The sequence below is a fragment of the Cryptotermes secundus genome, unplaced genomic scaffold, assembly GCF_002891405.2.
Source record: "Cryptotermes secundus unplaced genomic scaffold, Csec_1.0 scaffold93, whole genome shotgun sequence".
Taxonomy (NCBI): domain Eukaryota; kingdom Metazoa; phylum Arthropoda; class Insecta; order Blattodea; family Kalotermitidae; genus Cryptotermes; species Cryptotermes secundus.
In genome coordinates this window covers 518,915-534,032 of record NW_019736393.1, presented here as the reverse complement: position 1 = coordinate 534,032, position 15,118 = coordinate 518,915, and the positions used below count along the sequence as shown (strand labels likewise).

General features: G+C 36.9%; 2 protein-coding genes across 3 annotated transcripts in view; one reads left to right on the top strand and one right to left on the bottom strand.

Annotated features, from left to right (window-relative positions):
* Positions 1-3,959, top strand: part of LOC111869755 (exportin-5) — a 30,333-nt gene extending 26,374 nt beyond the window's left edge. Inside the window, exon 16 of the mRNA XM_023861497.2 lies at positions 1,720-3,959. Within this exon, the coding sequence (XP_023717265.1) occupies positions 1,720-1,878 (159 nt within the window). The 3' untranslated portion in view covers positions 1,879-3,959. The remainder of the gene's footprint in view (positions 1-1,719) is intronic.
* Positions 3,960-8,907: 4,948 nt separating this feature from the next.
* Positions 8,908-15,105, bottom strand: LOC111869753 (NAD-dependent protein deacetylase sirtuin-3, mitochondrial). 2 transcript variants are annotated; one of them, XM_023861495.2, is made up of 6 exons: positions 14,796-15,105; positions 14,262-14,430; positions 12,750-12,985; positions 11,744-11,895; positions 9,461-9,577; positions 8,908-9,258 (listed from the first exon to the last, which is right to left on the bottom strand). In XM_023861495.2, exons 1-6 carry the CDS (start codon positions 14,854-14,856, stop codon positions 9,049-9,051), a joined length of 945 nt encoding a protein of 314 aa, XP_023717263.1. In that variant the 5' UTR covers positions 14,857-15,105; the 3' UTR covers positions 8,908-9,048. The 2 variants fall into 2 exon arrangements, with proteins under 2 accessions (XP_023717263.1, XP_023717262.1); XM_023861494.2 differs by lacking the exon at positions 14,796-15,105 and having other exon boundaries at positions 14,262-14,593.
* Positions 15,106-15,118: the final 13 nt, after the last annotated feature.

Genomic DNA, 15,118 nt, shown 5'->3' with positions numbered 1-15,118 from the left:
AGACTGCGATAACGTCTCTAGACTCAACATCCGGTGTTACCGTGACATGCACAAGTGTCGTCATCAGCAACTTCCATTCAGGGGTGTCCAGAACGTATGAATTCTTGCTCAGAAACAAGAAATTGCGAAAATTCTCCTTTGGTGTCAGTGCAAAAATTTTAACATGTTTTATACAATCTGTAAATTACAATATCTGATTCTATATTCTTTCGAGAAAAAAACAGCGTTTATTTCGTTCGATTATCACAGAAATAGCAGAAATAGGAGCAAAATTAGTAAGTGACTACAATTTTCACGAATCTCAAATAGCGGCCATTTAAAGAACTCCGTACCGTTGCCACAACCTAAGTTTAAAGGGCCGTAGGATAAAGGTTAAGTGGGGTCTTAAGAGTTGGCCAGATTCTACACAGTAAAATACCAACAGAAAATCCCTGCTGATGATTTTCCTCATTTTATGGTTAGTTTTTGAAACATTATAGGGGAGCTGGGATAGGACAGTCAGTATAGTGACTGGCTACAGGCTGGACAACCAAGGGGTCAGAGTTTTTCATGTCATCCAGACTGATTCTGGGGCCCACCAAACCTCCTATCCAGTGGGTACTGGGGGCTCTTTCCCTGGGGGTAAACCAGCCAGTGTGTGAAGCTGACCAATCACCTCCAACTAGCACAGAGGCCAAGAAAGCATGGATATATACATCTGTTCCCCCATATGCCTTGATGGCATAATGCTTAATTAATTAAGCACAGGGACAACTTACCTAACTTTGAAACATTATAACAAAGGCTGGTCCTAGACCCTATGGCACCCCAAGCAAGAAATATTTTAGATTCCATACTAATCAGTCAGATATAGTGTTCTGTTGTGTGCATGTGCAAAAGTGCTCTCTCTCTCTCTACAGGATGTCCCAGGAGGATTGTGCCAGACTTTGGGAGGGTGTTCCCTATGTTAAAGTATGCCGATATAACCCAAAACACCTATGTCCAAAGTTGAACGGTTACAGAGATAATGGCCAGAGAAGTGTGAAACTTTGACAGGTGTTACACACTTGTTGATTACCAAAACCATATTAAAACTGGCAGGAATATGTGGTTTCTGTAATGTTAATAATGTACATAACATCAAACTAACATGTGAGTGGCATGAAGCCATTAAATTGAACTACAAAAAAAATCGCATGCCATGTCATAGTTGTTGTTAGGGTTCCAAGCACTATACATGACACATGAATGGCAAGTACTGACGTAACATGGCTGACTGCGCATTCTGGTATGTGAGTGTATGCGGCTAGTGTGAGCCGTCATCACCACACTCAAGGACAAATATCCATAAGACTTGTCAGCTGACAGGTACAGTGAATGGACCCGCCAGAAGACCACACTTTTCTCGGGCCATTATCTCTGTAACCATTCAACTTTGGACATAGGTGTTTTGGGTTATATCGGCATACTTTAACATAAGGAACACCCTCCCAAAGTCTGGCACATTCCTCCTGGGACACCCTGTATATATATATCACAGTAAGTTTCATTTCAGTTTTCAGTCAGAGAAATTAAGTGCACTTCCATTACATTGTAGCTGGCCACATTAATGTATAAAATAGGACAAGTCTGATATGTATATGTGTAGAGTAATATTACTTTTCAAAAATCAGATTGTTATCCAGAATTTGGTCATACTGTTTCATAATTAAGAATTTTATGTTTACATGATTTTTACAGTTAATTGGTCAGAGTGTAAGTCAGCTGTTTCGCAAAGAAGTTTGTATTGCTGAATTACCAAGATTGGAGCCTCCACGGCGATATAAAACTCCAAGAGTGGATGAAACAGAAAGTGAATTGGGTATATGCAAACTTTTCAAAAATGGTGAAAGTGTATAATATAGCTCAGTTTATTGATTTTGTCTCTTTTTCTTTATGCAAAGTCATTAATAAGATTGAACTTTGTATTCATATTTTATACTCATCAACACATCAATAAGCAGTCAGATTATTATAAAACCAACACAATTTAACGAAGGATTATGGATTGGAAGCTTTTGGGAAAGTAGTAGATAATCTTTTGACTTCAAATTTGGAGAGTTTTGTGAACACACTTTTTTGTGAGGGCTTGTGGATATTTAAGGATCACCTTTTGGAGAATTAGCACACAATTGAGAGAGATTCTTTTGAAAAGAGAATGATTTATTTTGATTACACAACATTTTATATTGTTTTCTGTTTCCTTATTTTTGATGAAATCAGTCTCAAGATTTTGACGGCTTTACATTTTCAGCCCCCCTCCCCGGTGATTATGAGAGAGTGGTTTTTGGTCTGTGTGGATGGATATGCACCTCTGCTAATGCCCAAGTGGTTGGGCAGATTTTGTTCGGTAGTAAAGAGTTTATCCATCCTAGATTGTTGCCTCATGAATCTGAATATTCACACACCTTCAGATTGGCAAGAAAACACAAAATGGCGATTTTCTGTGAAATGGCGCTAACTGTTTTGATTAAATTTTGATAATTTATGGAGATTATATCCCTAAATAAAAATGCATAGGTAGTATCTTCAGGAAAGTAATGATACTTGTGTTAGGAGCCCAAACACAAAATGTCAGTTTTCCCAGCAATGCGTTTACCAGTCAGACAGGTTAAATTGATGTTTGGTATTCAGCAGTTGGTGATGGCTTACTGTGTAACAATCAGTTTCATCTCCAAAGTAATGTAGTGAAGGTCAATTACATAGAGAAAGTATATATCATCTCTGTGGTATTTTTTTGTTTTTTGTTTTGCATATGCAAATTCCGTCTGCAAGGCCTGACATAATGTGTGAGCAAATTAATTTTGAAACCAGAGAATCATAATGTGTGAGCAAATTAATTTTGAAACCAGAGAATCATTTTGATTACTCATGCATGTGAATCAGTCTTACATATATAACTCATCAAGGTGTTTGTGTATATGTTGTAAGTTTTGATGTTGTCTGATCTTTTACAACTCTTACTTAAGGTAAGTTTTGAAGTTATTTGTGATACATTGTTTGAGGCTATTTGTTTAGACTTTATCCATCATCTTAGTATTTAATATAAAGTCCACAGTATTTTAGAAATGCGTTGTATTTACATCTTATAATGGGGAGAATATGGATTCCTAATTTTTTGTGTCACTCTTACATTCAGGGTACTAGAGCAGCACTACAAAGGGACCCGGTAGGATAGCAGTATCTTCATGTCTTCTCCATCTGAAGACGGAAATAAAGCCAATATCTGAAATACTAAAGTTTTTTTATTACAAACTAAGGTAGTGGAAGCCCAAATAAATCGTCTTAAATGTTATCTTACTTAGAACACTAACTTATGTACTGAAATAGGTAGGTGGGTAGTAGTCTTCAATTTTCAAGATCAAATTGACAAAGGAAAGCCCTGAACTCATTTTGAATATTAATTTTTCAGCTTAAGAGTTTGAGAATTTTTGGGTTGGTGCTTGTACTCTGGGCAGTAGCACACAAACCATCCAGTGAGAATTTTCATGGTTGGCAGTGCTAGCATGAATGTGTTCCCTCTTTCCACCCACATTGCATATTCCCGTTTCTGTGCATGGCACTGATGTCTGATATCACAAAAATCAAGTAATACACTTTAGTATATTGTGAGAGAGTGGTCAGTCTTATAAATTGTGATTGGAGTGATAAATGTGGTTTAGTAGCGAAAATTGTCATGCTTGTCTTGAATATCAAAAATTTTCCATATTCATGTCTTCAGTTGAAAAATATCATTCCTGTACATGCCTAGAAATAGGATGTGACATTGCCATGTTCTGATTTACAGCAAAGTTTATGTTCATGTGTTCTCAAGTTTCTTTTTTTAATTGAAGATGTGGCGTAGTTCTTCTTATCATCATGACTGAGAGATAAATGTAAGTTATATATATGTATCTACATTTGGCAGAAATATAGTTGCACTGCTGATTGAGGGAGCTTCAGTTGCTCTGATATTTTGTTAGTTGATATGAAAGAAAATTGCACATCTGTATAATATGAGAAGATATTGTTTCACGTGCAGTGCTTGCAATACCAGGCACTTCCAAGTATAAGGCCAGATTTTACCTGACCATTATTTATTTATCGTGGTAGCATAGTTGGTTGAGGCACTGTGCTACAAGTCGGAAGGTTGCGGGTTCGATTCCCGATGAGGTCATTCAATTTTTTTCAATTTACCTAATCCTTCCAGCAACAATGTCGCCCTAGGGTGAACTCAGCCTCTAACAGAAATGAGGGGGTAAAGGACAGTGGGTGCGTAAAACTGACAACCTTGCTGCCATCTGTGAACCAGTTTTCTAGATGTCAGAACCTCAACCTCTCACACCCCTATGGGCCTTCATGGCTTGTTCCAGGACAGCTGTACCTTTATTAATTTTGTTGAAACAGAAGTAATTGTACTTGGTTAATTATTTTAACTTTTAAAAGCATTTCAAATTGCCGTTTTTAAATAGACCTGACAGCTTTGATCAAATGTTGCAGCAGTGTCAATGTGATAATGAATTCATGGAGCTATAAAACCTGCTGTCCTATCCTTTAATTTCAGTAATCCATGAGAGAGCTGGTAGAATTGTATACCAACTAACTGAATAGGTCATACAATTATTGCATCTTACAAATTCTGTAGTACATTTTTAACAAGGCCACCTAACTGCCTTTTAAATTTCTGGACTAATAGTGGCAGTTCAGTGACATATACATATGCAGGTTTGGGATAGTAATTTACTTCTAACCATTTTCTTGTTTAATAATAGCCATCAAGTACTTTGGAACATTCATCATTGCATGGAGCACTGATGTAACGTACAGAGAACTGTATATTTCCTCAAGTCAGACCCTGTAATGTGAGACAAATTATCACAGTTAATAAATGTGTATGAAATTACACTGAATGTTGAAATGTCATAAGTAATGCATTTAATAACTGACATGCTGCAAACTGATGACAAATAATGCCAGCAAGCTTGAGTAAGCGGTATTTCACAGGCACCTTCTGTTTCCTTTAGGAGAGATGTTCCACATGTCAGAAATGATATGGTTCCTTCAGTATACATTGAGTGTATACTGCCTACAGTGGAGATTCATATTAATGAATTTTGTGATGATTATGAAATTGAAGTAGTATTATTTTTTTATTGCTAGTGGGGTGGGACTAAGTTCCTTGTACTGCAGCCACTTCTGGCCTATTGTACCAGCCCCAGATGATAAGTGAGGGTGTTTGTGGAGCAATTAGTGGAATAAAGATTGGCAGGGGAAACCGAAGTACTCTAAGAAAACCTGCCCCAGCGCCACTTTGTCCACCACAAATCCCACTTGATCAGACCCGGGATCAAACCCGGGCCGCCACTGTGGGAAGCCAGGGACTAACCGCTTGAGCTGTGGCGCGGCCCAACTGAAGTAGTATATATGAATACTTGGTATGTTGTGTGGAGTGGTACCCCCAGCCCCAAAATCCTGGGCTGGACTGAACAAGATTGCCTGTACAATATCCCATATGCAGTAGGCATGAAGAAAGAATAATTTTTTTTCAATTATACTGGTATAAGAAAGAGTATGTCAATAGAGCACTGTAATAATAGACACTTGAATTTCTTTTATTTTCTTCTGCTGCCTCCTCTCCAAGAGAAAGGAATTGTGTTCAACATTATTTACATTTGTTACAGCAGTAAAATTATTTCCAAAATGATATCCACAGCCCATGCAATTTAATTATTGGTAGTTGATGATGTTTTTATTTTGTGTAGGTCAAATTCTGTTTATAATTGTGTTGAAATATTTGCACTGAGCTTCAACTACATGTGATAAATTAGGGCACAACTTATTTTCCTGGTAACATACTTAGTCATATTGAAGACATGATTGCAAGATATAATTTGCATTCCAGTTTTAGTACCTCTGCATATTAGAGTCACTTTTGTACTTTCTTCACTTGAGGTGTAATGTGGCTGATATGTGAAACTAACCACTCACATCAGGCGGTTAGTCACTGGCTTCCCACCGCGGCGGCTGGGGTTCAGTCCCAGGGTCTGGTCAAGTGGGATGTGCTAGAAATGCCAAAGCTACTTGGGGATACATGCAGCTGCTCTGACAAACCCACAGTTTTTCCTCAGATTACACTATAAAATCACAGATACAGATGATGATAAAGCCAGTTCTTTACTCTGAATGTGACATACCGCACTTAATGCCACCTACTGAACAAAATACCATAATAAATTGTATACAATAGTAAAATAAATCTGAAAGAATATGTTGAACACACTAACCCAGAGGAAGACAGAAGTCCTCTAAAATAGAAAGCTTCTAGATTTCGCTTTTCTAATATTTAGAGGGGTAGAAACCATGCGATGGTGGAAGTTATGAAAGCAAATATGGTAGAACTGCTGCTGCAGGATGGAATTGAGTGACAATAAAGTATGACAAATATTTTAATATAGTAGCAAATTGAATTGAGGTTCTACCCTATTTCATTTCATGTTTAGTACTATGAATAAGACTCGTTATCACTGTGGTATAAAATATTTACAGCAGCATAATAATATGTATCATTCATTATTATTGGTCCACTACTGACTAAAGACTCAGTTACAGAAATTATCATGATATGTAACTATGAGTATTCGTGGTTATATTTGGAAATTTGAGACATACATGATATTTAAGTTATATATTTTTATTCCATTACTATATACATTAATATGCTTATATAAATGGGCACAAAAGAAAAATAAATGAAAGTGATTGCTCTTTTAATGTGTATATATGCACATATGTAGGTATAGTTAAATTGCATGCATACATGGTTGTAGAACATCTATCATGTGCTCATCTTTGGTTATGTGGTGACAGGTATACTGTGCACTCTTGGTATTTTCCAGCTACAGTAAAACCAAGTCAACCACTGGTACCTGCTTAAGCCATGTTGATGGGAAGGAAATTTGGAAATTTTATCACTGAAAATTTTTTTTAAATTCTTACAAATTTGAAGCTGTATGATCAAAATAGTGATTATGATGAATTAGATACTGTGTTATGGACTGAATTTCATATTTGTTAAATTTGGAAAAATCTAAAATGTTTGCATAAGTATCATGATTATGAAACAGACTTTACTGATGATGTGAATTGTATTGAAATGTACTTTACTCTTAGCAGGAAGGTCTGCATTGCTGTCCATTGATGTTTTCACCAGGGTAGGTCCTTCTGAGACAAAACTTCCTCCATTCTTCTCTGTCCTTCCATGAGCAATTCATATTAATCTGTGTACAGTATTCTCTGCTACATTGTATATACTCACATATCATCTCTTCATGTAGTCCTCCCATTCATTTTCCCACTTGATATCTCGGCACTTACCCTCCTCCCCAGTAGTTATTTGCCACTTCATTTTTTATTCCTTCAATGGCACCCATGATTCCACATCACAATATCCTAATTTCATCAGTTTTTATTCTTGTGTTTCTACCTTCAGACATTACTTATTGTACTGGTTTTAGATTTTATCCAGTCTTGTTTGTTTTTAATACACCATAGAAGCTTCACATGTTTACTGCTTTACTCTGCTTACAACTCCCTCACTCTGTGTCCATGTTTCTGCTCATATGTCTGAATAGGCAAGTACATGAACTTTGATTATCAATGGTAATGGAGGGGAGAAGTAGCACAGATAATTAAAAACAGTGGATAATCCACAAATCTGGAGAAATATCCATACTGCATTTAGCCCTGACAACACTTATTAAGCTTACTGGTTGTGTTACTGGTCAAAAATAATGAGAAAATTGTTTTTCCACAAGAAGCAGCCTTTGTTCAGTAGCAGGCAGATGCATAAAGCAGTAACAGTAAGGCAGAAAGTTTCATCGGGGGTGACTGTATATTCTACACCATATCATTATAATGCATCAGTGATATATATGACTGAAGGAAATGTAATGGACAACATTTAAATCATTAGGAGCAGCTATAATCAGTTCGTAAGTGGGTTCTAAAGATCCAGTGGTTAATACACGTGCTGGTAATTGGAAGCCCAGTGTAATATTGTTTATGTAAGTCATTTCAGGTATAAGTTTAATTTGGAGTGTCCTTGTAAAAGTCACAACTCGTCTTAAAAGGTTTTAATTCTTACTGGCCTGGCATCACATAATTTGGTCTGCTCACTGTGCAGTCTGGCGGGGAAGCATTGTTTTTTTCAGTACTGATACTTGTAAAATATGGCAGCAGGAGATTCATATTCCCTGATAAACAGTCACCCCTTAATTACAACATGGCCTTTATCCATCATGCAGGGAGATTTAAAACCCCTTATTCCTGGATGATAGACCGCCTCTGTAGTCTAGGGGCCAGAGTTCCTGGCTACAGATCCAGAGGTTCCAGGTTCGATTCTTGATGCTACCAGATTTTCTGAGAAGTAGTGGGCCTTGAAACAGGGTCCTCTCAGCCTCATGAGGATAATCGAGGAGCTACTTTAATGGAAAAGTGGCAGCTCCAGTCTAGAAAACCGAAATTAACAGCCGTGGGCATCTGTTGTGCTGACCACGCAACACCTTCTATCCGTTAAAGTTAGCACTAACTTCACTGACAAGCGGCAGTCACTCGGTCTAGTTTGTTTGCAGATTAAAGCCACAGAGTTTGTTTTTATTCCTTGATGGTAAAAGGTTAAAGGTATAAATATGACATGACAGCTGTCATCTATCAGGAAAACTAACTTGCACAAATGGACTTTCATAAAAGGCAGCAATTACGTAGCACCATCCCCTAACTTCATGTTAAATATTTTTATCCTGGGTAAAATGACAAACTTGGGTCAAAAATAGTAAATATAAAACAAACGCAGCACCTGAATTATTTTCTAGATAATTTTATTATTAAGATTAATTTTACAGTTAATTCACTGTTATATATATATATATGTATTATTTGTACAAATGATAAAACTGGTTCAGTGTTTATACAGGTAGTCTGTACTGAACAATTTACAAGCATTCATTCTAATATCTTCAAGAAGTCAAATATGTTAATCTCCTAAAAACAGTGTCAATTAAGTTGTTCATACTGCCTGACGAGTTCGTCAAGTTCAGTTGTCCAGTCAAGAGCTGAGGCCAGACTTTTGATGCCTTCAGTAATATCTCCAGATAAGATGGCATCATGGTCCCGATAGCCAAAACTTCCTACCACTGTTCTATTGAGAAGCAGCCTTGGGATATTGAACTGCACAGCATCAGCTACACCAGCAAATGGATATACCTGCAGGCAGAAAAACAAGTGACACGTGTTGTTGCATAAACAGCTTTGGAATTTTCTGTCACTTAGCTGGAGCAAATATCAAGTTTATTCAGTAATAGATTTTATTGTAAAGGAATACACAGTCAGTGTGAGAGAAAGATTGATCTTATTGCTGACAGATGAAAAATATATTGCATATGCTCTCAGGTTAACACATCAGTACCTCAAGTGATGTTCCAATGACTATGAGGAAGTCTGCAAGTGAAGCATCTATCTCGTGTAACCAGAAACGTTCAGGAAGAGCTTCACCAAAAAATACAATGTCTGGTTTCACCAAACCCTGAACATAAGGAACAAAAGGATAAAAATTATCAGACACTAATTAGGTGCATTTCTTTATAGATTACATTCTACTTAGACACAGCTCACAAACTTTGCCATACATACGGAACTTCCAATCGGAGGTTCTGTCTTTTCTGATTCATGACTAGTAAAACAGTAGTGAGTTTTTCAAGTGTTCCACCACTGTCTCACAGTGTCTACTACTTGTTAACAATCTACAAACTGTTACTAGCACCTTTAAACATGTTTATTTATGATACAGTTGTATCATAGAGAGATGTTATAATCAGACTGAGCACGTGTAATGAAAATGTATGTATGAGGGTATAGGAAATAATTTACATTCTTGAAATCATCTTCAAAGGATCTGGGATTTGTAATATGGCTGCCTACCCATTTCTGATGGTTGAAGTACCAGACTAAACCACAGTGTGCCTCTTTTCACTGCTTGTGTTACATTGTGATATGATGCTAACTAGAATCTGATGAACCAAATGTCACAATGAAGTGGGTAGCATTCCTGCTGCATATTTGAGATGTTTCTGCTTAAAATCTCGGCCCAGAGACAGCTATTCTGATAAGTTCTTTGTGGTTTTCCTCACTTCCCCCAGGCAAATGCTGGGATAGTACCTCAAGTTACTGGCTGCAACCACATCCATTCAAATTCATTTGCTGCAGTATAATCTGAGCTACTGACAGCTTTGTTAAATAAGTCAAATAAATAGGGAGGGTTTGTGGACAGCACAAATTTAGACATGAACCACCAGTTGAAAATTGTAGATCATAATGTGAACTTCTTGGTGCTGAGTAAGTATGACTGCAAACGGAATGTGTTAGTTTCGTCCTTGTCTGAGAGAAACTGTGAACTGCTAGTTCCACTAAATCAGGGTTTTAACTGAATACCCAGAAGTATGTTTTAATTGTAGGCTCTCAACTGGATAGTTCCACAGTGTCAAATGAGTCATATTCGATATTGCCTTTCTCTTAGTTTTCAGTATTTCTGAAAGGAAACAGTAAAGAAAAAACAATATCATGAAATCTGCAAGAGTTACACTGGATATTGCCTTTCTTTAAGTTCTGTGTATCAGAATATGGTACACAATAAAACTTGGAATAAGTGGCCAAATACTCAAATCCTGATTCAGTATTTACAAAACCATTTTCTACTTAACTTTTTATTTTTACTGCTAGTCATGTTACTAGTTAGTTATTAGAGAGGGTGGGTTTCCCCATGCACTGAGACCTGTATTGGTCCATTGTGCTTCCCTCTATGATTTCTACCAGTCTCTATATCGTACCGGTACTGGTGCTTACTATCAGTCCCGCCCAGTCAGCGAGACCGGCTCTACTAGCTGAGAGGTATCTATAATGCTTCCCCCATCTACCAGAGGTATTAGAGACTGCTGTTAGGCGGGAAACATCCGTTAATTTGGCTCAGTGACCTCCTTTTGAGATATGAGGTTCTTTTACCTTCTGTAAAGCTACGACACGGGACCCACGGCTTAAAGTCCCTCCCGGAGGACTTGTTCCCTGAATTTTTCCGCCCTTAAAAATTCGACGACCTCCGCCGGGTATTTGAACCCACACACTACGAGTCATGAGGTGGGAACGTTACCTCTAGACTACGGAGGCCGCTTAGTCATGTTACTATAATTTCCAAATACTGATACATTCTCTTTTGTATCTCATATTAATTAAGTCTACTATGTGAGAAGATTCTGACAGTGTTTTAAAACAAGGTCTTGAGGACCTTGAATTTCACCAGCAATTATAAACAGCTCAAGTGGCACATGGAAAGAACTGCTGGGCATGCAAAATTTTGATAAAATAATAATACCTAACTCAATAACAAAATTTTAATTTAAATGTGAGTGTGTAGGTGAGAATGATATCTGTGAGATATTTGAAGTTCTTGTGTTGGTATCAAGGTTATGGTCTTAGGATGTGACACCATGGTATATGGAGTCAGGAGGTTCCACTGAAACATTGGTACCTGTCAACCAAATTACAAGGCGTCATACACCAGAAGGCTGTAATAATAATATTTATGTTGATGTATGCACAAATTGTTCCTCTTTAAGTACTGAGAAACAGCCAATAAGATTTTCTTTCCACTACTGCTCTGAACTATCAAAACATATTTGAAGTGCATATAAATTCTTACTTTGCAGAATGATCTATCACAGTAAACGGTTTTGCCTTGTAAGATGTCTTCTCGAGTCTTGTGTGGATCATGTTTCTTGGAACACCTGATGCATGAGGCAGTGCTAAAGCCCCCATGAGCTTCTACCAGTTTCTCTTCTGGTATGCCACTTACTTCCAAACATACAAACAATATCAAAGTTATAACTTCTTATGCTACTTAATGCACCATTCACATAATACTGAATTATGTTTGGAACTATTTCTCTTAATTCTGTATTACTTCAATATAACATTTTTCACAGTTATTTTTGTAATTTAATTTCCTTTTGATTGCTGATATAAATCTTTAAATTTGCTATTTTGCAATGTATAGATGCAAAAAGACAAGGTATGACAAATATAAGTGACGTGTTTTGAACCATCATTTGCAGCAGTACCTGTAGTTATTTACACCATTCTGTGTGCAAATGTTTTCATAAATGAGACTGTAGTTTTAGTTCAGCTTGGTCCATTAATGAATGAAGGACTCAACAATATCTGAGGATTTACTGTAAACAAAGGCTCATTTTCAAACATGCAACACTATAAATTTTCTCTATTCAATCGGGATTTTGTTAGTTTTAATCAGTGATATGAACAAAATGTTATTTCATATTTTATGCATTTTATGATGTTTCATGCAATGTGACCAAGATCCAGCCCATTTATATATTACAGAACAAAGTATTCTATGCATACTCCATATTTTATGGGAATCAAGGTGTGTCGGCATCAATTAGTGATATACACCATTACGTTGTCATTATAGTTTACTAGATTCTGTTTTTAACATACTCCTAGTAATCAGACTCTGGTGGGAAATTCAAACATGCATAGGACTCTTTCTGTGTCAGGTTTCCCATATAAGATATGAAGTACCCTTTTTCACAAAGCAGGTGTACTTTGCGAAGATTCGATAACAATGATTTGGTTACACTATGAGTTAACTTAAACAATGGACAGTGATGAACTAAGAGACAACTTACATCTTTCAAGGCCATCGATGTTCTGCGTGTACATGCGGAGCAACTTTCCCTTTTTGTGCAGGAGGTGAATAAAATGATGCCCCAAATTTGGGTGATATTTTCCTCCAGGATATAACTCCTTAGCTAATGTGAGGAATGGACGTGGATCTTGTTCAAAGTATACAAGATCAAAGATTGCTTCAGGGTATGGTAAGTTGTACTGCTTTAAGTTGTAATAAAGTCCAGTGTCCGGAGACCTGAAGGTAAACTGTCCTGAATGTCATAACTCCATATGGTCATTGTCTATATTCTTTGAATGTGCTAAGTCATTGTTTCCCAACAAAGATATAAATTTAGAACAACACTTATTATGTAAGATTTGAGGTTTTCATGGCGGTGACTATGAAGAAAGCAGTCTTCTGGGATTTGGCACCGTGTATATGTGGTGTTAACCGACGTCTGCTTTTACCGGTTCTCACGGTCTCTTCACTTGTGAATTTCTTACAGTTTTCCTTCTACCCTGAAGATGAAGGCGATACGTTCCTCCGAAACGTCGGTTAACACCACATATACCCATTGCCAAATCCCAGAAGACTGCTTTCTTCAACACTTATTATCTTCTCAGACAACATTTTGACCATTAACAAGCTGCATACAATGAATGACTATGCATCAGAAACACATCTCATTTTTAAATTTCCTCCCCCATACATACAACATGCATGGGACTGATGAGAAATCCATACAAGTTTGGTCAGAAAAACCTGAAGGAAAGAGATCATTTGGAAGACCAAGGTATGTATGGGAGCATACTAAAATGCGTCATATGAAAACAATGGGCAGGTGGTGGGCTTGTGTCTTCGATTGACTAGTTGAGTGACTAATGGTTCACAAGAAAAATTCTGTTCCATGGAGTTAGTAAAATCTACAATAATAAAAGCAACAAAATGTTGTATATTTATTGTATGTTCATGACAATCTTTAATTATAAATGTGATGTATTGTTAAATATTTATTAGCCATAAATGAATTTAATAGAATAAAATATACTTTATGCCCATGAAAATGGTTAACAGTATAGTCCAAATGTCAAGTATCAATTATCAGAAAAATATGGTATTGTATTCTGCAGATACTATATAAAAGGAAGTGCCTATTCTGTCATATTCTAATACGTACATTCATACGGTATTATGACACTTAAAAACTGAGTCAAAGGTATAAAGCATAATATTTATTCCAACATTCTGAAAGCTGAGTTCTGACAGACAGGAAACTAAGCAGGGTTCAGGCTTCAAAAAGGCCCTTTTTTTTTTAAGAATACTGAAAACCTTTAACTGCCAAGCAACACATGACACTGCTGTATTCTCACAAGAAAGATTCAAGCCTAGGGGCACAGAACAAAATATTAAGTAATTCAATTCAATTATTTGTAATTTCTATTACAACTGTCTAATTTAACCTGCAAGAGAGAGAGTAGGAAAGCCAAGAATGAACTTCCCATCATGGAAGAATGGTTGGTTGTGCACTCACCTGAAGTCTGGTATTCCACTTGGTGTACTCAGGCCAGCACCTGCCATAACTAGCACATTGTTACATTTCTCCTTCAGCTGATTTGCAAAGCTCTTCAGAGATTCAGCAGATAACTGATTAGCTTGGCTGAAATACCTCAGGTGGGCTGCAGAACAAGACTGCAGATGGACTAAAATGGAACAAAAACTGCTTCCATCATGCATGTCATTTCCCAAATTCAGGGCATATGGTGATGAAAAATATAAGGGCACGAGAAAATATTGAAAGCGCACCCTATGGGCATTCATTCGATTTCCACTGGTAATTCATAACGAGTCAAATGCTGATGTGGACATACAAAAGTGAATGTATGGTATACTACCAAAATTATCATTATGAACATACTGGTACAGTCAATCATTCAAATTAAAATGACTAATTAATAGGTTAATAGGCTCCTGGAATAGGTATTAAACATATTCAAAACAGCGACTAACAATTATGTGCGGTTGCTAGTTCTCCTTAGAGTATCGTTGACAAATTTATCGAACGTACCGAATTTCATCGCACTACAGTGGTTCCAAATATTTCTCACTAGTTGCAAACACGGTGACATTGTAGTGAACGTTTGTCGGAACGGTTATAATCGGGATCAAAATAAATTTCTTACATTTCAGATTACCCTGATCACAACACTCTTTCCAAATTACGTATGGTCAAGTATATGTTCCACTTCAGCCTATGTATCCCCTACAAACTGATATTCACCGCCAAATAAATCAACTAGATAAGTTCCTAGAACATGTCTTTTCATAATACAGGCAACATAGTCTAAGCGATAAAGCGCGCAATGTTCAATCTACTAGACCTACTAGACA